The following is a 27,026-nucleotide window of genomic DNA, read 5'->3' on the forward strand; positions in this document are numbered from 1 at the left end:
TGAGAGGAGCCAGATGAGGTGGCTCGGGCATCTGGTCCGAATGCCTCCTGGACGCCTCCCGGGTGAGGTGTTCCGGGCATGTCCCACTGGGAGGAGACCCCGGGGAAGACCTAGGACACGCTGGAGAGACTATGTCGCTCGGCTGGCCTGGGAACGCCTTGGGATCCCCCAGGAAGAGCTGGACGAAGTGGCTGGGGAGAGGGAAGTCTGGGTCTCCCTGCTTAGGCTGCTGCCCCCGCGACCTGATCTCGGATAAGCGGAAGAAGATGGATGGATGGATGGAGTGTATATGGACAAAATTCACAGTGTGTATAAGCTGAAATGCAAAGGCAAAATATCGGATGTAAATATTTGCAGAAATGTTGATATATGCTGAGACTGATATTTGTCTTTTCAAGCTAATAACTGCTGATACCCATACCAGACCGATAATATTGTGCATCCCTAGTGATAATAGGCACCAGATATCCAAAATAAAATGATTAAGCATAAGATTCAAACCTCAAAAGTGAGTCTAAAGGCTGTAGAGGTGAGTGCAGGTCAAGTTTCTGCATGAGCAACACAAGTTTGAGACTTGTCGCACAAGGAGCTGTAAGGAAATGAAGCAGGCAAGATCCATCTCTGGATTTTATGACTCGATATTGTAATCATAAAATGAGAATCAATCTGAATCGGAGCTCTAATATCTTAAACACTTGATATCTTTTTTAATGTCAAATAAAAACTGGCAGCTCCTTTTCCAGCTTTCACCCTTTTTCACCACACCAGTTCCAGAGCTGGTTCAGAGCTAGAGCCTGACATAGCAACAGTTCTTTGTTTTTCTACAGACAAAGAACTGGCTTTGGGACAGAAAACTGCTTCCAGCGTGGGACAAACTCCATGCTGGATCAGAGGAATGAGCCAGAGTCAAGCTCTGCTTCAGATAAGACTGCAAAACTAGGGAGAAAATGGACAAGAAAACAGAGCAGAAGAGGTCAGAGTAGGTGGCAAGCCAACAGAAATTCACTGGACAGGTGTAGCTTGGACTTAAGGGTAGGGATGGGAGTTGAAGATTACTTCTATTGATGCCATTATTGATTCTTTAAAAAGATGCATGTGTAGCATGAAATCACTGTTCAACAGACATTGCATGTTACGCTGCTTATGTAATTATATATTTTTTTATTTATTTTTGGGCTTTTATTGACAGAAGAGGACAGTGGACAGAATCGGAAACAGGGATAAGAGAGCTGGGGAGAGACATGCGGGAAAGTGCCACAGGCTGTTGTCTTTCCTGCTTCCTCTCGTCACTTTTTAATCCAGAAAATCTAGTTTCACCTGTCTGAAAACAAACAATACACAGAAACAAATTCACAGACAAACTCCAAATTGACCACAACTCCAATCCCTACTCTCACCAAACTGATTTCCTGCTCCACCACCTCTCCGGGTGCAGAAATCTCCTGTTTTATTTGACGAGAGACTCTGGAGCATGTAGGATGTAATGAATCAAAGTGAACAAACCAACAGTTAGCTCTCCAAAGACAGAGAGGAGTGGGAGGGAGAACTGAAGACAGAACAAAAAGAGGAGAATTCAGAGCAACAGGAAGAAGACAAATGAAGAGAAAAAGCAAAAGTTTAAGGAGAGAAATGGAGCAGAACTGAGAGATAGCATCTGGAGGAAGAAAAATTGAAGCAATATGATAGAAGAAAGCCAGACGGAACTCCTCTTCTTTTTAACTTCAGCATTAAAACTTCTCAGGAAAAGTTTTGACACGCAGCACTCAAGGGCCCTATCTCCGCGTCAGCGCAGCAGACTGGTATTAGAAGCCATGTTTTATTCATCAGCATTCTTTAGTCGTCGTTTCATACGCCGCTCTCTGCCTGCGCATACCGGGCGACAGAGCGCAAGGTGAAAAACAGGATTACAGAGAATGTAAATAATAAAATGGAGGCACATGAAGATATATTCGGTTAATCTGAGCTGGGGATTAATGCCATGATACCCTGTCAGACACGGCTGGGTTTGGGAGGAAGGAGTGGGGGGGGGGGGACAAAATCGCAACACAACAACACAAGCGTAAAGACACACACGAGTGGGGAAATGTAGCGTTATCGGAGGATGACTTTGAACAATAAGTGACTTTGCAGCAGAGCAGCACAGGCAAACAACACGAGGTAATCTGTGAAAAAACAGAAGAGCTCATTCTGACAGAGATGAGGGAGTGGAAGGGGCTCTGTGCAGAGGAAAGAAGAGATAAAAAGAGACAACAAGAATTAAAACTAGTCACATAAAGAGCAACTTTAGAAAATAGCATCATCCCAAAGCTTTCTTCACACTTCATCCTCCTCTAACTAACTCCCTCTGTCCACAGTTTGTTTCTCCTCGAGCCATTTCAATCCATTTGTAACGTGTCAGTGTCATTCATTCGACTGGAGGCAGTTTCAGGGTCAGACATATTGTTCCCCAGGTGAATGCAGACCGTCTGTCAGCCTCAGGAGAGGATGTGAGTGTGGGTGTGATGTTCTCTTTCGTCAGTGGCGTATAAATTATACTTTAACATTCTCAGACACCTTCGATTTATACATGGAAGAGCAAATTTCACACAGCAGCAACCTCGTGGAAGTATTTTTCAGTTTTTCAGAGGTAATCTGGGGAGCAAATGTTCATGCTGTCAGGATTTCCCTGGAGTTTGGAAAAAGGTTTGCATACAAAAACACTAAAGTTTATTCTTAATAAAAAGGCTTCCTAAAGTTGACTAGTTGGCTTTTCAGAGCAGAAAAAAAAGGTTCAAAATAGGGCTATCAAAGTAAATAATAAGGGTCCATAATAGGTCCATTAATTTTTTAATCACAATTAATCACATGCTTTGTTTTACTTTTCTTCACACTTCCATTAAACCACTGTAAGGTCAAAGTCAGTCCACTACTGCTCCTTTAAGTCTCATTTTAACTTAAAAAACCTTACAGAGATTACTGGACAAGTCAACAGTCATCTGCACCTTGTGTTATCAAATATTTATCTTTTTACGGTCGCTTATTTCCTTATAAATCCATAACAAGATCCCTTTTCTAGGATTAAGTGAATAATCTTTGTCTATCTGAAGTCCATTGCGGCCTTTCAAAATAAAGCAGGCATCTAAGATCATTTGGGCCACCCTTAATTCAAAACAGTACAAAACTTGAAAATGAAACAAAAGCAGTTTAAAATGCAAAACAGCTGAATTTTTAAACAGGGAGCTTAATTGCAGTTAACTAGAGAAAGTCTTCAATTGATCAAAATTTTTAAAAATTCAGCATTTGACAGCCCTAGTTCAAACTGGGATGGGGTCAAATTCTGCATCCCAATTCATTGTGAATAACTGTAATTACTCTCCAAATATTAATATGCCCCTCCAAAATATTGATATTCTAATAAAAAAAGGTGGTGCCATTAAATAGAGTACCCTGTAAATTTGGCCTAACCTATTAATACCTCATGACTTCTCCTGGTGACGCTTAATATTCAGTATGACAAAATTCGCAGGGCTTAAAAATGTGTTGTCATCTACACTTATGTGACCATTGGGCATGTGCATGCTTAATAGTAACAACCCAGTACATGCTATCTTAGTCACATGCCTTGAAGCATGTCATGCTGCTACTTCAGTGTGGTTTGACTGCAAACAAAGGCCTGAGTTGACTGGTTTCATCCACAAATCCACAATGAAAGTCTTTGCAATATCAACAGAATTGAGCTGTGGATCTGTGGATGCAGAGTCTGTGTGCCCCCAGCATGTACAAGCAAACAAGTGTAAAGCAACACTGCTGCTGCTACTGAGACACAAGCTCAAGACAGACGCTCAATGCAAAGCTGATCTTATGAGTGTATTCAGGTTATCAGCAGCACCTCGTCCAGGTACGTATTAATACTGTAGTCACATATACGGTCCATAAATGCCAAACACCTGCCGCTAATGTAAATGTTAAAGCACTGCAGTATGTGAAGGTCACAGACCAACTCAAATTGTGGGTGCAGGTTTAGCTTAGCGGGTAGAGCAGGCACCCGTATACAAAGGCTTTAAGCCCTCAACACACTGGTTGAAGGACTGTTTGGTGCATGTTCTCAACTCTCTCTCCTCATATTTCCTGTCCCTCTTCAGCTATCCTATCTGAATAAAGGCAAATAAAGTCCAAAACATAATCTTTAAATAAAAACATACTGAAAGTGTTGGAAAAGATTGATTGTATTTGGTTTATCATTTCTTCCAACAAGAAAAGTGTCCCTGTCTGAGGGCTAAACTCTTCCCTCCATAACTGTGTGTTTCACCAAGAACGGTGCACAATTATTAGCATTTCCACTGTCAGGAGTTGAAAAGATACCAAAATAATCAATGCAACATACTTACCTTTCTTGGTACAAATGAGGAACCTTGAACCTTGTACTTGAAAAAAATATATCATGTTTGTGCAGAGTTAAGAGGCTAGCAGCACTTTTTTAGCAGCTTTTCACCCTCATTTTATCAGAAACATGCTTTTAAAGCAAACTGTGATATACTATCTAGTAAATAAACCATGTGGAGTACTGGTTAGATTGACATAAAAATTTAAGTCGAAAAGTGCTAAATGAGAAGTGGTGTGCCGTTGAAGAACAAGCCAGCTCTAAGAGCCGTCTCTTTTATGTGAATGAAAGGAACTGGTTCCCATTTGAGAGAATTTTTGTTGGTCTTGATAGACAAAAAAAAAAAAAAAAAAAAAGACAAAATGGCACCAAATGAAGAGCCAGTTGAAAGCCAAAAGACTGGCTCTTATTCCTGGGTATAGCCTAATGATCCAGAGTCCTAAAAAGAGCTGGAGTTTCCATTGGCTGTTGAAAAAGTTGCAAGATCAGAGTGCCAAACTGTGAGAATCTGTACTGAACTGAACAAGACTGTTTGGTGGAAATGCACTGTGCACCTCCAGTGAAAGTTCCTGCAACTTCCCCAGCCTCCCTCACTGTGCCACAGAGGGCTAATCTGACTGTGACAATGAAACCAGAGCCCTGCTGTGTGCAAAACGACACATCAGTGAAAAAAAGCTACATCCGGACTTGATGTAGCTGACAGGAAGTTTTTAAATAAGACAAGAGGAATGAATTAAGGATGAATTGACATTTTTTGGAGCTGCTGCTTTCAGCTGATGTGAGCTGTATTTTCCGCTGTCAGCAAAAACATAAATCAACTTGGCGTATGTCAAGAGTAATGACTGGTAAATTAGAATCTAACTTGTGGAAAATATAAAGATACTTTTGAACTGCAGCTCAACGAGTTTAGACTCTTGAGGTGAACATCCCACTTAATATTTAAGAAATGATACCAAGCGTCCTGTTTCATTATGCCTTTCTAATTTGATGCTTTCTAATTTCCCCCCAAAACGAACCCAATAGTTGGCAGTACAAGTCTTAAAGCAGCTGCTTTCTGCTGATTAATATGCCCTCATTTCTGAATGAAGTGGAGAGGGGATTTCAACAAGTATGAAATGAAAGAAAATCACTGCTTTTTATTTTTAATTTAGGTATCAACATATTCAAAGGAAAAGGGAAATGAGACGTCACATGGAGGCTAACTTCCTTTTCTTCTCTCGGTTTCTGACACTTTCAATGAGCAGATTCTGACTCAAGAAGACACTCACTAATTGCATTAGAAGAACCTTGATGGTCGATGTAGTCTCATTCTCTCCCTTAAACCCATTCCTCCTCGTAGATTTGCTGCTTTTTTGTATCCTCCCTGTCAATACAGATCTACTCCTCTGCAACAGTACAGAAAGAGACATAGACGGATACCAGAAGCTGATAGAGGTAGACAGAAAGGGAGCAAGAGGTAAAACGCTGGCAAAAAGGAGAGAGAGAAAGACACAAACATGGCCATGGAGAGGGAGAGAAAGCAAGCAAGAGGGAGAGCAAACGCCTCAGGCCAGCGCTGACCTCAGCTAAAATTACCCCACTGCTGTTTTTGCACCGCTGCACCTAACACCTATTCAGCACAGCAGGTACTGTTAGCCCGTGGAGCATGATACAGAGTCTGGCAAAGGTGCTGCCCCCAAACATTTTGGGCTTGTCATCCGTCGCGTTAGCAGTGCTGCTTGTGTCTCATTGATTAAAATTCAATCTTTACGGAATTCATCATGTTTGAGGCAGGACCGGCCATCTGGCACGGTTAACCTTTAATGTGCAAACAGAGATGCAGGGGAGATTAGCATATTTAGCATATTCTAACACAAGAAATTTGATGTGCTATTCCAAAAAAGTGGATGTTTTGGAACTTTAATACGCTAAAATATAACAATAAAAAACATGAGGTATCAGTTTAGCTCTATAGTGTAGCAAACAAATTTATAAACTAGTTCAAATTCTATTTTTGGGAAGTAATTCCACAAATTTTAACCATTACCCACCTTACTGGCATGTATATAAAGATGGTTGGATTAACAGCCACCTGAGAGTGAAGCCAAAATATTTAGAGCACCCCCTGCTGACTGGCTGCAGAATAGGCTATAAACCCAGCCTCTTCCATGTTAACAGATGTCAACATCTGTTGTTACTTTCATGATGGTTTATGTCCAACGATGTACCCCTTTAATTAATTTAGCTAAAGGGTTATTTCATGCAAAAATCAGCAGCTGTAATGTCTTTTTTTTTTTTTTTTGTTTTTTTTTGTTTTTTTGCTAAAGCTCCTTAAAGAATTCTCAACCAAGCAGAGTAGAAGAGGAAAGTGAAAAGTAATGGACAGAAAGCAGAGTTCTTACTTCAGACCAACACATGACTCTGTTCTTTTGTAAACCTCACTGATCTGAGGAATTTATGTTTTATTAGAAAGATAAATGCAGCAGTTAGCAGAAGGGTGGAGTTGTGAAAGAGGTTTCGGACTTCAGTTCTGTACAATAAAAGGAGAAGGAGGCACATTGTCCATCTCAATACACAGTCAATGCCACCGTCTTTCATTTCACATTAAGCATATAAAATAAGCCAACTATAAATATTTAATTTGATGTTTTTTAAAAACTCCTACACAGTTCTTTCACACTTACTATCATGCAGCAAATTAATTTAGCTTCAGGGCTAGCAGAAACTTTCATCTCTGTTATTATTAGCGCCCCTAGTGTAAACCTAACATGGTAAACTCTTGGTATTAGACACGGATACACGCAAAACAAATGAGTAATGTTTGTATCTATGCCCTCATCACTTAAAAGCAGCTGCTTATAAATATTTTTAAATGAAAAATAATGCAAATGATAAGTGAACACATCTAAAATGTTGATTGTTTTTCTTTACAAGAACTAAATCATGAATAATCCCAAATTAAAAAGGTGTGTATAAATCTGGTTTGCAAAGATGCATTGATTTAAGAGCAATATCCTTCCTTTTAATAGACTTCAGCCTGTAAGCAAATAATGTGGCATGAACTGGTATTACTATAAAGGTGTTTATCTGCTGTTGTATAAATAAAATGCTGGCATCAAGAACACCTAACTGTAGATTCAGACAAGAGGACTTTAATCAGGAGAAGTGAACTGCTGAACAAACTGATCTTTTTTTTTTTTTGGTACAATGTGAATGATAATGTAGCCATTGTAGAAGCTTTACACCAGAAGAAGTAAGGACAAAAACATCTGTATTTGTACAGCAAACTAGATCTTTAATATTAACATTAATAGGGATGCATGGTATTGATTTTTTTCTGGTTTCCAATATGTTGGTATTTCCAAACTCGTTTTAGCCAATACCTATATCTGTACCACTGTACACAGCACTGTAACAACCTGCTAAAAGATAGTGAGCACTGTAGAGCGCTAAATAAAAATCAAATCCCTTTTCATTTAGCTTAAACTTGCAGGTTGAATTTATTGTCTTAAAAAACAATGGAGTTGCAGGGGGTTACACAGAGACAGTCCTGAGGAACGCCGTACATTACACAAAAATCAAATTCTTCTCAAGAGTCAAAAATTAAACTAGCTGTAGTTCAGAACAAACTTCCACCCTGGAGTGCAGATGCCCAGCTGGTTGGGTTGCACCCCCATGTACGTGGATGGCCTAGATTCAAGCTGTGGCTCCTTTCCTGCATGTCTCTTCCTCACTCTCACATCCCTGTTTCCTACGTTATCAACTGTTCTCCTCTATCAGTAAAGGCATAAAAAAGCCCAAAATATATTTTAAAAAACTTCAACCTTAAGAGCTCACTTTAAAATTTAATGAATGAGGACAAACAAAGAAATTAGACAAAACTTTTCTTTTTTAAAACCAAAAAAAAAGGTAAAAAAACAGAAAACAAATAAAACAGATCCACTAACTCCGCCTTTAAACTGCTCACAATGTGGCCTTAATAACTGGAACTTTCAATATCTGCTGATAGAAATACCTATTTTGTTTTTTTTCTAGATTTTTTTAACCTTTTAATGCCTTTATGAAGAGAGGAAGATAGTGGATAGAGTCAGAAACAGGGATGTGACAGTCAGGAATGGCATGCGGTAAATGACCCATAGGCCTTGAACATGGGGTACGTCCTAACCACAAGGCCATCTGTACCCTGAGATAACTAACTTTTTAAGCCCTTGGCTGCTGACACTGATATTTAGATGTTTAGAGTCACAATATAGCTGATGGCTGATATCAATACATCACTTCTTTTGGTGTAGGACTCCCACAATGCCAACATTTTCCCCCATGTTTCACCATGAGAGCAGTTTGACCAACAGGTCTCATCTTCTGCCGAATAATAAATCTCTTCTCTGATTCAGCTGTGGATGTGCTTAATGTCAGTACAGATACGGGGATCAGTTTATATCCACACTGACTGTCAGTCGCAGATGTCTGTCAAAAAAAGAGGATATTGGCCGAAACTGATGGTAAACTGATGCATCTGTGCATCCTTAATCCCTAGTATCAGTATCAGTATTGTATCAGCCCTGATTCTCACAATCAGAGCATCTCTATAAAGATAACTTTGATATGCAAATTCACGACTAGTCTCTCTTCCAAAAACTGCTTTTTCATTTCAGCCACATGTGTTGTTTGATGCGTCAGCTTCTTGCAAAATGCTTCCCCTCCACACACAAAGCCGAACAGATGACATGCACACACATACCAGTGTTAGCACACACATTAGCACACACAGGCAGTCTTCCCAGTGCTTCAGTAGTCACAGAGCACAGCAGTCGGTTTCACTCTCTGGAGACTAAAGCTGTGCAGCTGCAAACACACATGCAAACACACCAACACAGATACTTGCACACAACACGAGGTCTTAAGTCAGATAGAGCAGAGTTAGTGATGGAGAGGGGTGTCATCATGTGCTTGTGTGAGCGTGGTTGTTATCGAACTCATGCTTGTGTGTTTTCATGTGTGTATTTTGCCTTTTAGCAGTAGTATGTTTCTCTGTTTTATATTCTATAGGAGTCTTTGCCCCACACTGTTACCACGCTCTCACTCTATATGTGTGTTTGTGTGTAATTGATGAAGCTGCTGCTCCTTATGACCTCACACTCCCATTAACAGTCTGACCCCAGCTGTGCTACAGCAGGTGACCAAAATGTGCTTTTTTTCCTGAGCCGTTCAGTATAATGCTCTTTATGCCTGAGGCGCTGCGCTGCACTCTCTTATTACAGTGTAGTGTGTGTGTGATAGAGTGTGTGTGTATGACAGAGAGCGAGAGCTTGCCCCCACACACACATGCAAACATGCACAGTGGTGGCGTGAAATGTGTTGTGATGTCTCCTCTATGGGAAGCTGGTTTCAGACTGCAGAAAAGACGCTCTTCTTCTCAGAGCTGCTCAGACTCATTGTCCTGATGTAACACAAAAACACACACAAACATAGACACACATGCACACACTTAACACAACAAGAACTTTATTCCCACCCTTATGCATTCTCTTTGAATCCCCTTAGAGGTTTGTGGGGTTTTTGTGCTTATTGCATCATTACCAGGCCAGAAACTGTGCATACTGGCTGATTGTTTACTGTTAAAAAATTGCAGAAAGTGCACTCTCAGATTTCTCTATCTTAGCAACCACTTTAGAGCTGCACCATATACTGCAATATTTGCATTATTAGTTTTGCAAAAAACACAATACAATTTATCAAAATCACAGATAAGAATCCATCCATCCATCCATGGACCTATTTTCTTCCAATTCTCCAGTCATGGTTGCAGCAGGCTTAGCAAGTCAGCCCTGACATCCCTATCCCCATCAATGTTTTCCCACTCCTCCTGAGGGATTCTGCAGTGTTCTTAGCCCTGACAGGATACACAATCCCTCTAGCTTGTAGTTCTACCCCAGGGTCTCCTACAAGTTGGAATAACCCAGAAAATGATACCTCCTATAGGGAGGTATCATTTAAATGTCAAAGTCTCAAACCTTATAGATGGATTGATTGTCATTCTTCCATGACTTCTTGATATCCAGCATACAATACATGATCATTTTCACTGATATGAAACATTGCACTGCTGACAGCGGTGGGATATAATCCATCCATTCAGCATTCTCCAGAGCACATTTTCAACCCCTCTTAGGGAATCCCGAGGTGTTCCCAGACCAGATGGGATATAAAATCCCTTCAGCGATCTCTGAGTCCACTCCAAGGGTTCCTCCAGTTCGACATGCCCAGAAGACCCTCAAAGGGAGGCGACTAGAGGACAATCTGATTATATGCTGGACCATCTCAACTGGATCCTTCGGTTGCAAAGGATCAGCGACTCTATTCCTAGTTTCCTCTGGATGCTGTAACTCCTAACATCATCACTAAGGCAGAGCCCTGAACCCCCTCTGAATGAAACTCATTTTGGCCACTTTTGGCCTTGTTAGGACACTGGCCGGTAAATCAAAAGCTTAACCTTTAAGCTTATTTCCTTCATCACCACAACCGTCTGGCACATCTTACCGCAATTGCTGCGACAATACCTCTGTCAACCACACGCTCTATTACCCTCACGTCTGAGCAAGACCTTTAGATATTTTAACTCCTTCACTGAGGGAGAGACAGAGTGAGTAATCCATCATTCCAGCACAGAACCTTAGCATCACACTTAGAGGTGTTCACCCTGCAAACCACCCCAATGCCTGCTGGAGTTCCCCATCTGAGAGAGCCAACAGTACAACATCATCTACAAAAAGCAGAGATGAAGTCCACAAACCAGAAACCCTGCTCTTGGCTGCACCTTGAAGCCCTGTATTGGCAGAAGAAAAGAAAATTGATAGCTATGCGTAATGGATTTCTGCCGATATCCAATATGTAAATATTTACAAATTCCTTTTTGCCTGTACTGATATCTTGAGCGGTTCCAATTCTTATATTGGTATCGGAAATATATCTGATTTTGCTTAAAATGCAGCCATTGTTATCGAGTACACTTGCTTATGCACTGATCCAATGCCATTTTGTTTAACTTTATCTTTTGCTTCATTTAGCCATGCTTATGTTAGTGTTATAAAATGGAAATCAATTATTCACTGCTCAAAACCACTGCACAGTGAAGAAGAACCAAACAAAGGACCCACTGCAGCAAAATAATTAGGAGGCAGCATGACAATCATTATTCCCGTTATGTATTTGTTAAAAACCCAAAGTGTTACCAAAAGTTAAATCACTTTTGAGCCATAAATCATAGCCTCTTACATCTTTTCCTCTTAAAGATAGCGTTAAGCCATTACAGTTACCGTACCCATGCCTTTGAATCCCTTAAGGAAGGTTTTCTAATGAGCCTGGAACGTAGGTGACTTTTCAGGGACTTTAAAGATGAAACCCACACCAGTAAATCCAAAATTGAATTTGAACATCTTTTTATACATCTTCAATCCATTTTCAATCACTTACTGCTGCTAGCTTGAATGCCGACGGCCATATTGTTTCCCCTGTGTTACGGGCTGTCAACCAATGGCAGGCTGTTTCACCATTACTTCATGGTGAGTCAAACTGTGCATGCTTAAACACGCAGATCATTATAGACAGAGCATGACTAGAGCTTAATAGAGAGAAAGAGAGATAGAGAGCCTGTGATGTGGCCCTCTGTGTGATTTTTACTTTAATATTAACAGTAAAAGTCACAATAATTTGCAGGAAAAACAACTTTAAGTGTTACAGATAGGCTGTACATTGTGATTCGATTTGTTGAGCCATGTTCTGAGTTTACTGTAGGGCTAAAATAAAGTGCCAGTTTCCTACAACATAGTCAGTCCTGAGAGTTTGCATCAGTATCGGATCGGTATTGGGTATCGGCTGATACCGAACGCTCTGGTATCGGAAGGAAAACATTCTATTGGAACATCTCCACTGATATCCACATGGTTATAAATGCTGTTCAGACCAAAACTAAAGTCCTTAAAACACACTTTTAAGTTTAAGGATGAACAAAGAAACAAACTAAAGTCACTAGAAAATGCTTTAAAAGTTTAATGAATGAGGATGAACATAGCAAAAGCCTTCATCTGGTATAGAGGTAAACTTTTTGTGCATATGGTCCATATCTACACATGATGTAAACCCATATTCACAGCTCATATATAGGTCATAAATATTGTCTGAGACTTCTATATCTACCAATACCAATAGCATGCTGATAAGACTCGTTTATCTGTAATATTCTATGCAAAAAAGCAACTGCTGTCTCACTCAGCATGTGTACATTTACATGCTCTCATACCATTTTCTTGCAGAGATGAAACTCAGGCTAGCTATTAGCTTACCCTTACAGTAATTTTTTCAAAATTTGTAGCAAAAAATGCTTTTCTTATTTTGGAATTTTACAAAAGATTTTGCAGACAGCTATAGCCAAAGCTGAAACAGTTATTTGGAGACAACTCATATCATTCTGAGCATCATTATATAGAAAAATAGAGTTATGCATCTCATTTATTTTTCATAAAGTGTATGCATATTGCAGATTTTCAGAAAAAAAACATTAATTCCTCATATTTAAGTCTTTATATATACTGCAGAAAGAAGATATATCACAATGTCTCTTTCTTCTAATATCATTCATTCCTAAACCACCTGTTAATTCATCAAAAATGAATAAAAGTAAAGATCTATTCAGGTAAAAAAGATCCAAAATCTCACATTTGGAAATGTAACAGCAAAAGAACTGCATTTCTCTGTAATAAATATCTTAAACTTACATCGAAAATTAATGGCAAATCCTATACTATACATTATCCACAGCACTCAGTATTATTACCACTGATTCAGCTCTGTGTTTGCCTTTAAATTCTCCCTGATGATGTTTTTACAGTACACAGTGGCCAAGGCCATTTGGAGGAGAGGAGTGTGCAGCACTTAGAGAGAGGGAGAACAATTGCCAGCGACCACGAGGTTCAGATATGAGATGATTTTACAGTGGCACTCTGGATTAGGCATGTTTAAATCCACTTAAATCCGCTGTACCAACGATGAGGCCTTTTTTCTGTAGATTCCACATCCCAAATATAGGTCATACTGAGCCGTGCAGAGGTGGAGAGCTGCATGAGTGCGCGCAGACGCATGTAGCTGGAGTGTTGTGTTCACTACAAAGAAAGAAAGCACACGCATGCACACCACCACTACTACCATCGCTACCATCATCACCACTTTACCGTCTCCCAGGGCAACAGGAGCGAAGTCTACCAAGAGGCATGTTGAGAGGAGAGGGGAGGAAAGGAGCAGAGAGAGGAGGAAGAAGAAAGAGAAAGGGAGAATAGAGGCACAAAGGCTAGCCAAATCTACAAAGAATGAGGGATGGGTGATGAAAAGAACTCTAAGAGAGAGTTTAAGTAGATTAGCACGATAAACTATAGATATTTCTACTTGATATGAATAGATTACACCACATCTCACATCAGATACAATGGCAACATCCAGTAAGCCTGCAAAGCTTTCTTTGAGCATGCCAGAGTACAAGCCAACTTCCTACTACACTGTGTAAGCTCAAGCAAGTGGATGTATTTTGAAAAAGAGCAAAAAACTAGTGGAGTTGAGGCAGATAGAAGCACAACTAGGAGGGAACTTTTGTAAAAATGAAGGCATCAGTTTTGGGCAAAAATATGGCAGCGCTATATAAATTTTACTGGATGCAGCTCAGCTAGCAGCCTCCCTCTCAGGACATCAACGTTGTTTAAGCATTGGAAATTAATTTTTCTTACCTTAACAGTTTAATTTAGTTTGCACTAGCAAGATTTGATTTGTATTTTTGAGAGGACTTCTGTAGATACTCCAGTCTCAGTTTAAAGTGTAATGCTTAAGCTTAAGCTCTTATGCCACATCAATCTTTGCATCATATCATCTGCTAGGCCTATTTCTACCTTCAAAATGCATTACAGTTGAAATTCTGCAAGTAGTCTATAAGTAGTTTCTAAGTCGTCTGATAGAAATTCAGATACCAAGATATTATATCAAGGTTCCTGATCAATCCCTGTTGGTAAAAGCAGAAGGTTAACATCCATATCAACCAATACCTGCCCTGTTAACAAACTCCAGCTACTGGTAAATAATGTGGCATGGGCAGATATCAGTTTCAGTGCTTATCTGTTGTATTAAATTAATTTAATGCTCTCATACCTAACGTCTGAATCAAATAAGAAATTTTTTAATGGGCAGAATAAGTCACCTGTTGGAGAAACTCTGATCAGTTTTCATGGCCAAACATAAGAAAAAATGTTGGCACAGTGAGAGTTCACCAAAAGAAGTGATTGGTATCGTTTCACTGCTATCAGATAGACCAGTGGTTCTCAAATGATGTGACAAGGCACACCAGTGCACCTTGAGGCAAGTCAAGGTGTGTCCTGAGAATCTTTACAAACATACATTAATTCTACAACCACAAAACAACTAAAGCAACTACAACCAGTTTTAAAGGGGTTATTTTGCTTGGATATGAGTTTGGTGTGCCTTGAGATTTTGGCTCATTGTCAGGTGTGCTTCGAGCAAAAAAAAAAAAAAAAAAAAAAAAAAAAGTTTGAAAACCACTAAGCTGCATTGTTATTTTAAGCATCAGTATTAGCCCTAAATTTTTACAGTTGGTGGATCCTTTTGGTAATCAGGTTTCTTGTGTTCAATAAAACCCTTCCAAAATAAGTTCATGTTCCAGGATGAGCTCAGATCCTATAGTTAATAAGCAGATTTTCATATTAATGGTATATGATTGTGAAACTCAGAGGTGGATTCTAATAAAAGTTACTAAATATTGCACTTATCACACTATGAACAGTTGCAAACTTGTTACAATCACTGGTGACAGGCAAAATCCTCCTATCTCCAAAACCCCAATTTTTCAGGACATTAAAAAACTGTTTTTTTTCTTAATCAATTTCAACATCGAACAGTGAGCATCTTTAGACACTTTTCATTGGTTTAAATGTGTAAAACCCATTCACAGACGTAAAGGGTAAACAATAGGACTGATTTATAAAAAAAAAAAAAAAAAAAAAAACATAAAAAATGGAGATACAAGGTCCTGACCCCATGCCAGCTTAATGTTTCTTGGGAGAATTTCTTTACTCCTCTGATGAACAAAGTCAGTATAAATATGTTGTTATCAGAATAAGGATGATTTTTGTACTAAGTAGACTGGACCAGCTACAACAAAACATTAAAAATATAACCAGTATTGGACCGGATTGGCCGATATCACTCACTGGTATATGGTATCTGTATTGGCAGCAAAAAATATGATGAGGACGTCTCTAGATAAGACAAAATTTTAAATTAAATGCAATAAATTTCAACTTGCATGTGTTACAAATACTCATGTCACAGTAGCAATGAAATTGCAATTCATTTTGGAGCCCCTAACTCATCCATGATTCTAGAGTAATGACAATGAATTCGGTTTGATGCACAGCCTCTTTTAAATGACACATGTTAGGATGTATTAAGCTTTTCCACCCCAGTGCGAGTCAGATGACACATGCAGGCTTCACTGGTCCAGCTTTAACCTCACTATTTTCACAGTTCTCCTCTAAAATGGCCTGACTATCCACCATTAAACACTGTTCCTATTTCCTGTTATGTTTCTCTGTCCTGCTCCTCTCCATCAAAACTGTCCCATCTTTCCTCCTCCTCCTCCTCCTCCACTCCGCTGAGTTCTGCTGGTGATATTTGGCTTTGGGGGGGGTGGAGGTGGGGGGTGCACAGTGGCAGTGCTGGCATCTGTTCGAAGGTCTGGCACGCTGCCAGCCACTGAGCATCGCTCCGGCAACCAGAGTCACGCTGTTGGATTTATCTCCAACCAACCTGTCAGCTGATGCTCTTTGTGGGCGTAAGACGAGTGGGCACAGCCTCTTTGGCACTCGCGCTGCCAGGGTGCCCAGAGGAGATTTAAATATGAGGAAAGGGGGGAGGAGGAGAGCCTCTTGTGGGTGCTACAATGCTGAAAAAAGTGAGGGTGCTTTTGAGAAAGAAGCACCCAAACTTCCAACACAGGCTGAGGCACTCCAAAGAACAGAGCCGGGGGAACAGAAAGAGTGTGGTATGGATGTTGGAAATAAGAGAATATGTCACAGGAAAAGGGGGAAAGTAGATAAAAGGTAAACTGAGTGGGAGGAAAGATGGAGAGAGTGACAGAGGAGCCCAAGAGGGAAGAGTAACAGCATCTAAAGCTTACAGGGAATCTACCATAAAGAGAGGGGAGATAGAAGAAAGAGGCAGAGTACATTTCTTCAAAAGACAAAGTGGTTCAGTTAAAAGAACAGTCAATCACCTCGTGGCTTAAGTGCCATTTCACATTCTCTTTGAGCATCGCTGATACCAAACAACAAAGTCAAACACACCTGCTAGAGGGAAGACAAGCTCATTAAATTCTAATGCTCCCTCCTTTAGGTATCGCACACTAAATGTCCAGCAATCCCAATCAGTCCAAGCAGTCGATGAGACGTGCTTGTAAATGTTACGGCACTCATCCAAGGAACTCCCAGGATATTCAGCGTCCACAATCCAAGGGAGCGCATGCAAGATGAGAGAGCCGTTGGTTCAGCGTTCTGGTCCTAAAGATAAGCAATGAATCAATTTACCGCTAATGTAACCATTCAAGCAATTAGTACCACGACAAATTCATAAGTGATTATTAATCATTTTGGTGTCCATGCAATTTCCTGACCAGAGAAGAATCAATTAAATCGCATGCCAGGGGTCTTTTCCATGCATTAATGGAGGGAGATCATCAGAGAAGAGTTTTGTGTGATATTACATTTACACTGCTGCATTTGAATCTCCAACAACAAACCGGTATGCAGAATCATGGGTTTGGTTAAACCTTCACAAAGATAACTAATAAACCAATGAGTGCCTATGCATCCTTTAAATTAGTACTGTGAAACAACCAAAAACATTTAACTCAGCCAGTTGTTGTGTAATTTCTTAAACATAGTCTGTTAAATGCATGATGTAGGTCTTTTGACATGATAATAACAGATAACACAATAGTGCATGTGAACCTCTGTATTTAAAACTCTGATTAAAATCCACCTCTATGAAGACGTATGAGTTTGACTTTCTTGTCCCAAAGATATAAATTAAATCACTGGACCATTATTGTGACCTTAAAGCAATTAGCACCACGACAAATTTATAGGCAGTTATTTCTTAGCTGGTTGCAAAGCAATATGGAGGAAAAAAAGACAGTGAAATCCAAAAGTACAAGTCTTTTTTTTCCACAACTTTCCAAAGGCAAGCTTGAGTTTTTGAATTTGCACTTCTGTATTTGAAATTCTAATTGCAAACAACCTGCAGGCAGATTCATAGGTTTGGTTTGCCACTTCATACAATAAGCAGCAAATCAAGTGGCCAATAATAAGAGCATTCATGCAATAAGTGCCAGGAAAAAATATTGCATGATCATTACTTAGTGGCCTGTTTTTGCAATACAAGGAAGTTAAATGGCACCCTGCTAGGCCTATTTTACCTGATACATTAGGGACATAGTTGTTTTTGGTTGCACAATATTCCATACCAATGGTGTTGGGACAAAATCTTGTATCTCCATTTTTCTTTTTCCTTTTTTTTTCATAAATCAGTGCATTTGGTCACCCCTTACATCTGTCAGTGGGTTTTAACCTATTTTAAAGTGATAAAAAGAGTGACTGTTAAATTATCAGTGTTTTCTTCAATCACTGAAAATTGTTGATTTCTAAAATACAAGGTTTTGGCCTGAAGCCAGCAATGTGCATTTCTGTATGTGAGGGTTGTTTTCCACATCATCTGCTTACAGACTCATGGATTTGGCTTTCATGTCCTAAAGATAATCTATGACTTAAATAACCATTAATATAACAGACGCTTGATATTGTAATGCTGCTGATATCTGATGCAGATATTTCCAAACTAATTTTAGTGAAAACCAACATAAATACCAATAAATAAACACAGTTAAGATCTTAAACTTCAGTCCTTCAAACACATTTAAAAGTTTAAGGAATGAGGATGGACAAAGATGTCAGCTGATGTACGCTTGCTTGTCCATCTTAAAACTCCACAAAAACTCCTAACACAAAAACACTTGGCTGATATTTACAGCCGATATACGACAATATTTACAAGCAACTCTAATTAATATGTATTACACATTTAATCAGTTAGTACAAGGAATAAACCATTGCATCAATGTAACATTGGCCGATATCTGCCCTGCTGACAAATATCAGCAAACAATGTGGCATGTACAGATATCAATAACCCAATATTTTTATTGTGCCATACCAATGAGAGCTGCCGTCTGGTAAAACTAACTATTGAATCAAATGAAAGATTTTTCACTGGACAGAAGAAGACACCAGCTGGACAAATATGGATCTCTTTTCATGGTAAAATCATGAGAGAAAAATTTGATTCCGTGTCCTAAAAATATGTCAGTATCCTAAAATTTCCAGTCGGTGCATCTCCATGCAAAACTGCAAATGTAAACAACCGTGATTCCCAGCAGATTCATGTTTTTTGTTTGTCGTTCACAAAACACACAATAAATCTACTGGCCACTAATAAGACCAAACGTGTATCAGTGCCATGACAGATTAAAACACGATAATTACTCAACATTTGTGCGCTAAAGCGGTAGGTTAAACCGTACACTACCGGTAATTTTTAACAATTCCTAAAAGACATAATATTTAATCACATCAATCACATCATCTGCCTACAGATTCCTAAATTTGATTTGGATCTCAGTTTTCCCATCCCAAAGGTAATCAATTAAATGGCCACTAATACACAGTCACAAGTCAGTCAATTAGTACCATAAATGATGGTTTCTTGTACGGTTGTCCATGCAACTTCTTTGAACAAAGCAGACAGTAAAATTGCATACTTTTCCCCCACATATCTTGGAAACACATACTAATATCTGATTTCACAACATCTACAAACTCTTGCCAAAATGCAACTGTGAACACAATCACTGCTTTGGTTTGCCTATCAACGGGAAAAGCAATGAAGCCCTTGGCTCTAAATGGCCATGACACATTTATAAGCCACTGTTTCATGAACACAGTGTGCTTTATTTCTGAACAACATCATACAACATTGCCCTCTTATACTGAAAAAACCTGCATACAGGATCATTGGTTTGATCTGCCAGCCTTTAAGATAAGTAATGGATCAATTTGCTGATAAAATGACTATGAAAGAAATTACTACCATGATAAATTTGTTAGTGAATATATCTTCGATGGATGTCTGTTCAGTTTACTAAAGAGGGGCCGGTGAGATTGAACAATAGTACATTTGCATTTCAGTATTATGTGAGGGTTAATTCCAAGCCATCTGTTTGCAGACCATGGGTATGATACAGGCAATGAAGTAATTTAGCACTGATTTACAGTGTCCATTCAATGAATTAGTACCATGACTAATTTAGTAGGGTTGATTGTTGTGGTTTTCCACGCAATTTTCCAACCAAAACGCATCAGTTTGAATGTAAAGACTGACTGTTTTAACACCTCCATTAACGACTATTTGATTGTGCAATATTGAATATAGACTTTTACATTTTAAATACAGATTCAAGAACAATAGGTTTGGTTTTCTTGTTCTTAAGATATGTAATTGAGTAACTGTATGCTTAAATCTCCTTACACAGTATGGCAAAGTAACTGATTACTAGTCCAGTTGTCCGAGCTTTACTCTGGGCAGAACGGAGCAATCTGAAGGGCAAACTACCGTGTCTTTTTTCCCACATTCCTACAGAGCCTTGGTTCTTGAGTGGTGGTTCAGGACCCAAAATTGGGTTGCAATGCAATGCAGAAGTGTGCCTGGAAAAAACATGTTGCAAGAAGTAGTGATGCACCAATGCATCAATGTAGAACATTGGCATCGATCGAAGGTGGCTTTGTGAGTCCTCATCAGCCCATTGGCAAATAATCTAACATGTGCCAGTAGTTGCAGATGTTCGTCAAATGTGGAAAATAGACAAAACTGAAGTGCATGCTGCTGTGAGCCACAACGCTAAAATGTGACAAAAGCAGCAATAGACAATATAGTGTATTTTGAGGCTGATTTAAAAAAGAAAGTAGCGATCTTTGAGGCTATGCTGAAGTTATTATTATTCTTTTAATTATCTTTTATTTTGAAACAAGTTCAAATAGGAAATTCTGTAGATTTCTTAAGTGAAAAAGGCTGGAATTATGCAGATGTTCAACAAAAAAAAAGTTAACTTTGGCCCCTGCCTAAAAAATTGAACAAGTAACAAAAGCTAATGAGAAAACATCAGTATTTGCATCGGTCCTGATTTTCACATCAATGCATCACTAGCAAAAAGTCTATGATTTGCTTTAATAATCTTCCTCCTCATCATATACTCTGTTCCATCTTTAAGTCCAAATCACCCCATTTCTCCTTAACCACACTGAGTCATTGTGCTGAAATTTAGCAAAGTTAGCAGGCGATTCGTCCTGAAGGAAGTGTTGATGCATCCTGAGCTAGACCAGTTGAGATCTACTGCTATAAATTAGTAGCTAAAAGCATTAAAACTCCGTACTTGAAGATTCAATCAATCAAACACTTCCTGCCAACAGAATCAAGGTTTGATTTGCTCATTCAAGCAAAGAGAACTGTGATCAGTTTAAAAGTGATTATAGCTCTGCTGATTGTCCTATGCAATCTCCTGAACAGAATAAGTCACCCTTGAGTCTTAATCACACATTTCTGAAGACATGATTTGATTCCAAAGAATTTCCTTGCCACCTCTGTGCAGCAGGAGCTGCCCAATGTACAGAAGCACAGCCAGGTTTCCATCTAAAATCCACAGTTTTCCCATTAAAGCATGCTACATTGCTCAGCAGGAGGTGTCATGACACAAAACACTGCAACTTAATCACACTGTTTCAGATGTAGCTGTCTGTGAAGCCATTGCACATCCAGAGAGAGTACAACAGACAGAGCGAAACTTCACTGATAACAGCTTTTACATTATCTCCACACAGTCACAACATGATAACACTCTGAAATGTCCCTGTTCCGACCCAGCTCTGACGCTCACTTAGGAAGTGAAACTACCAAGAAGTGAGTAAAATTCCTGCAGCCATGTGACCCGACCATTGATCCGGGATCAGCGGTTCCTGCTCGGACGCTTGCAGACTAACAACTGAGAGGAAGATTCCAGAGGGGGCCCCAAGCAAAGTGATAAGAAGCTTATTCTCTGTATAACTTCATTCATTCAAGAGCTGCAACATGGCTTTAATCAGCTATCTCCAGCCTGCTGTTATTCCGTTTTTGTGCCAAGTCATATCAAACAGCAGAATGCATAATCTCATCAATGCTTGTGGCGCCGAATGTGTGTCAACTGAGAAAGTGTTTGGGGAAGCATCATCCTCTGTAGGATTGCAGGTGCATTCAAGAGCAGCGAGCGAAGGCATCATTATGTTTATCCGCCAACCTAATGAGAGTCTGCTCTACTTACGACAGTTCTCCTCGTCGCTGCTGTCCGAGCAATCATCATCATCATCACATCTCCACAGGGTTGGGATGCAGCGTCCGTTCTTGCACTGAAACTGCCCCGTTTCACACACTGACTCCGTATGAGTTCCTGTGTTGTCAAAGGAGATGGAAATTAGTTTGTGTTTGATCTCAGATGCCATATAAACATAATGTGTACTTTATTAAGTGTAATAATGGAACTTTAGGAAGGAGACTGAAGCATTTTACAGTAGAGATTGTAAGCACTTCATCAATATATGCCTGTGGTAAAATATGGCTCAGCTCCCTACTGTTTACATCAAGAGCTTCATCAGTTTTAGAGGTTAATTAATGCATAACGACCTTAAAATGGCTGAATGCATTAATGCATTGCATTATGATATAATAAAACATGTTGATTTTTGCTCTAAAAATAGGGTTCTTAACTGCTATAATTGCTCTAAATCCTCCAAGCTCCTTACAATAATAGCCTACTGTAGCTAGTGTAGGTGATGTTTTCTTGCATCCAGCGTTCCCAATGACACTTCTGTGGGTTTGTTTGTCTTTGTAAACAGTCAATGGGCTTTGCTGTGAGACTGACAGTCACCCACTTGTGTCTTTATGTCAGTTTAACGCACGAATCTGCTCATGTAAATCTACTTTAACGTTATAAGGCTGCAGCTACAATAGGTCCATTCACTTTGCGATCATACCCCCGGTACACAGCCAGGTTTCTCTCTCTGTACCAGCCTACTGCATTCAGACACGTGCTCGGTTGTACGGATCTTTTCTTCCTCGTATTGTCACCCTCATGTTACCGCTCTTTGCGCTGACAGCGCGTGCCAAAGTGATGATCCAGGTGTGATCCCTGAGAATACCCGGGCTACACTGAGAGACAAGCCGTTACAGGGGAGGCAGCGATCCCCCCCTCTTAAAAAGCGCTGCCGTGTCCGTGGAGCGATGCAAATTCAGCTCCTCGCTGAGACAAGTGTCTTACCTTTAGCGCAGCGGAGCTCCATGAGTAACAAATGCAACAACAAGAGCTTTCCGATTTCAGTCCACATCTTTAGATCCCGGGGATTGTAAGTGAAAAAGCAGTGAAGGATCCCCAGCCTGTGTTTGTCTCTCGCTGTGTGTTCCTCAGCTCCTCTCCTGACTGTGAGTGAGTCTGTGTGAGCAGCTCTCCTTTCTTCCTCTGCCTCGGCTGCAGTTTGAATCAGTGACGCTGGATGGGCGGGTTAGCTGCGGTTGGTGCCTGCGGTTAATGTAGTAGGTAGAGGAACTATATCGAGACTGTTGTTAAACTGGAAAGTCATATCTGCATGTAGACTGCTGAGTCATTTACTACTACAGACTAATAGGCTGCTGTAACGATCTGATAGCGACAGCTGAAAGTAGCTGATAATAAAGATGATAATGAGAAATATAATATATGATAAAACAATAATAAATTATACAATAAATATATATGTAGTAATAATTATATATTAAATTGTAAATAAAATAGAACTACTCATAAATAGTATTTATTATTTTTTAATTTCAAATTATGGAGTATTTAACAGAGAAAGTAGAAGAAAGTGGATTCTATGACTATGGACCATTGAGTATAAAACGATTAATTAACATCAATCTAATGTGATCGTTTGTGCTTCTTCTTAACAGAAACTCACATTTTTCTCATCTACTTGCATTGCCTTACACAGCAGACCTGCATCTGGCAATATGGCGGCGACGTCGATGGTCAGCCAGTTGATCTGCCGTCACAGATTATGCCTTTGCTTAATGAAACGCAAGTATTGATTCATGAAAATCTATTAAATGTGATCAGTGGGCTTTTTAGTCCAACAGCTCATATTTTCATCATCTACTTGTATTGCCTTATTTGGCGGACCTGCCTTCATTAATATGGCAGCAATGCAGGAAAAAACAATGAAGTTGAGGTCCTTGGCTGCACCCAGGTCCCTCTCAAAAAATTTGAATACAATGACAAAAACATACAATTCTGTTAAAAGAAGATTCATCTAAACACCGCCCACTTCCATTTCAAATCTGGGATGATGCGTGGGTGGAGTTTGCCATCATGTTCTTGGGCAGAGTGTTTAGTTGTGTTCAGATGTTGTCTGTTGTACATGGATCCCAGCTGGGGTTCTTTTTCTCCTGTTTCTGGTGTGTTGTCGTAGTTTTTGATGTGGGACACATTTGCACCATGAGTGAAGTTATCCACTGAGTTAGAGTACCCATCTGTGACAAGCTTCACTCGTCATCAGCATGTGCTGCCTTGCTGTGATGCTGACTCTCTGCTTTGTTCATACCAGAGGAGACCCACCTTGCTACAAATCTTCAAGAAAACCTTAAAATCTTTAAGAAAAAGTAATCCTTAAATCAAATACTTTTAACTTTTACTTGAGAGAATTTATAGACCAGTACTTTTAATTTTACTTTGGTAAATTTCCACCAATAGATGTGTACTTTTCCCACACCTGCTCTTGAACAAGAGTTTTCTTTTATACACCTGAGTTTATTTTTGTTTTAAACAAATAAGACTGTGTCAATAAAGGAGCTTCAGAAATGCTTTTTGACAGAGTCCGTTCCACCTGGCTGTTTACCATTGATCCATATTGTTTATGCTAAGTTAAGCTAACAGCCTCTTTACTATGGAGTTCTTGAAAACACAGAATTTCATCCTGGAACAGAGCCTGAATTCCTGCATGTGCAAACACCAGGTTAGGTGCTTGAGTTTATTTGATTTTAAAGCCCAATTATAAACTCAGGCAAAGACAATAGTGTATTTGCTTGTAGTCATATCCAAACAAATACCCTTAGATTTATGAAACCGCTAACATATTCTTGTTTCACATGGGAATGTGGTGTCCTGTGTGAAAGGAAACCAGTTTAAAGCTATGGCTTTCCATACCAATACACACTATGTGCATCAAGACCACGCTTTTGGTGAAATAAGTGATTCAGGTGTTTCACTGTGCCTGTATTTATCAGACAGATATGAGATGAGGTGGATTTGGAAGTTGATTGGGGGGATTCATTCAGGCAGGTGGAAAGGGAATAATAGTTGTCAAAGGAGATATAAAAACATAAACACACTTTTCAAACTTAGCTTTCAGCACAATGGATTTCAGTTTGGCAGTGTTTCCTTGCATGAAAGAAACATGATTGAGACAGTAGTTTAAAAGTCAAAAAGCATTGTGTGAGCAAAAAGTACTTTTAGATTTGCTTTCAAGGAAGAAGAAAGGGATCCAGAACATTCAGCAATATTACATGAAGATTTGATCAGAGCAAATGATCAGTACCTCTGCTTTATCAGTGTTTAACTGAAGAAAGCTGTCACTCATTCAAGCCTAAATGGCAGTCAAACAGTTTTCCAAGCCGATAAGTTTATTGGTGTCATTGGGCTTAAAAGATATCCAGTTGAATGTTGTTAGTATTAAAGCGGTGTGACTTTTTGGTATTACTTACCTTTGCTAAGGTCAGGGGTTCTCAACATTTTCAGCCTGGGACCCCCAAAATAAAGGTACCAGAGACCGGGGACCCCGTCTGTACCTGAAGGTGGTTGAACACAGCCATGTACATTCAAGAATAGTCGTGTGCAGAGAAGGCCGTCCATAAGGGGGGATAAGGGGAGAGCTTTCTGGGGTTCAGCCAAACTGTGAGCCCATGGAGGTCAGCAAATCATGGTCCATTGTAAAGTCAAGCAGTGATATCCTTATTGTATATTTAACCTGAATAATAAGCACTCTTATCAAAGCAACAAACATCTGTTTTTATTCATTTGTGCCGTAGTTTATAGCTTTCTTAAAAATGTAAATCCCCTTTCTTGAAAACTGAATAACTGGGTTAAAAATGACAAAATTGATGGAAAAGGTGGTTATAGGGTTTTAAAAGTAGCAGAAATGGGGTAAAAGAGGCAAAAATTTAAATAAAAGTGACAAAAAATAGGGGAAAAGTGGCAAGTGGGATAACTGAGGCTGAAAAATAGGCAGAAACTGGCAAAAATTGGTTTAACAAACAGTGAAATGTTAATAAAATGGGGTGAATTTTGATGTACGAAGGGGTTAACAGTGGCCATTATGGATCAACAGAGGCAGCAGTAGGCTGAATCTGTCAATAATGAGTTTAAAATGACAAAAATGTGAAAAAACTTAGGAAAAATTGACAAATTTGGGTCAAAATTAGGCAAAATCGGTGTAGAATGGCAAAATCAGGTATAACGAGGCAAGAACGGGTTCAACTTGTGCAAAAACTGATGAAAAATCATAGTGGCAAAATTGGAGGGGAAAAGTGGTTAAAAAGTGTCACAAATAAATACTTTTCACATTACAACTCAATAATAGTTTGATATACTTTTGAGCTCCAAAATGAGGTAACTCTTATTTTTCTCCAAGTCTAGCACCAATGCTACTGATCCAACAAACATGCATTGATTCTATCAATAAATCACAGCTGGGGAGGGCCCAGTCACTGGGTTTGCCAGGGGCCCGGCAAAATCTGTGGGCAGACTTATATTTTACAGCTTTTGAAATTACTTTGATTTCAGCATAATTGTTATCAGTGTTTTTATTTGATATTTAACAAATTTTATGCATGTATTTTCATGAAAAATTGGTAAAAAATAAAATTTGAAATCATTTATTCTTAGGTTTTTAAAGGCATCTGGCGACTCCCTCTCGGTGTCCCGTGACCGGTTCTGACCCCTCGTTGAGAACCCCTGGCTTAGGGGAAGCATATAAAGTGACAACGAAGTAGGCCCCTAAGACAGAACCTTGAGGCACACCACGCTGAAAAGCAGCACATTTAGACAAGTAAGGACCAACTGACACAGCAAAACTCCTGTTTTGCCAAACGTGATGCTCACCCACTATCTGAGTCTGTCAGTCTGGATATTATGGTCCACAGTATCAAACACAGAGCTCAGTATGAGGAGAACCAAACCGAGTATTCACCTGCGTCAGGAGACATTCTGATTTCATTCAAGACCCTGAGAAGAACTGTCTCGGTTTAGCTCTAATCCGCATTTTGCTGAGGCTGAGTAAATCTTTGATATTTATTCAGTCCATGCTATTGAAAATCTATTTCCATTTTCAATTTAAAGGCTTATTCATTCTATTTCATTTAAAGGCAATGTGACTAGAGTAAGCACAAGATGAAACTTCCTAAATGA

General features: G+C 39.5%; 1 protein-coding gene across 3 annotated transcripts in view; it reads right to left on the reverse strand.

Moving 5' to 3' along the window:
- The window catches only part of lrp8 (low density lipoprotein receptor-related protein 8, apolipoprotein e receptor), a 319,636-nt gene extending 296,633 nt beyond the window's left edge, over positions 1-23,003 (reverse strand). For all 3 annotated transcript variants that reach the window (XM_041791395.1, XM_041791394.1, XM_041791393.1), the window contains exons 1-2: positions 22,848-23,003; positions 21,855-21,980 (exon numbers count right to left, since the gene is read on the reverse strand). In XM_041791395.1, coding sequence (XP_041647329.1) covers positions 21,855-21,980; positions 22,848-22,914 — 193 coding nt within the window. In that variant the 5' untranslated portion in view covers positions 22,915-23,003. The remainder of the gene's footprint in view (positions 1-21,854; positions 21,981-22,847) is intronic.
- Between the last annotated feature and the right edge of the window lie 4,023 nt (positions 23,004-27,026).

This window comes from Cheilinus undulatus, linkage group 7 (genome assembly GCF_018320785.1).
Source record: "Cheilinus undulatus linkage group 7, ASM1832078v1, whole genome shotgun sequence".
Classification (NCBI taxonomy): Eukaryota; Metazoa; Chordata; class Actinopteri; order Labriformes; family Labridae; genus Cheilinus; species Cheilinus undulatus.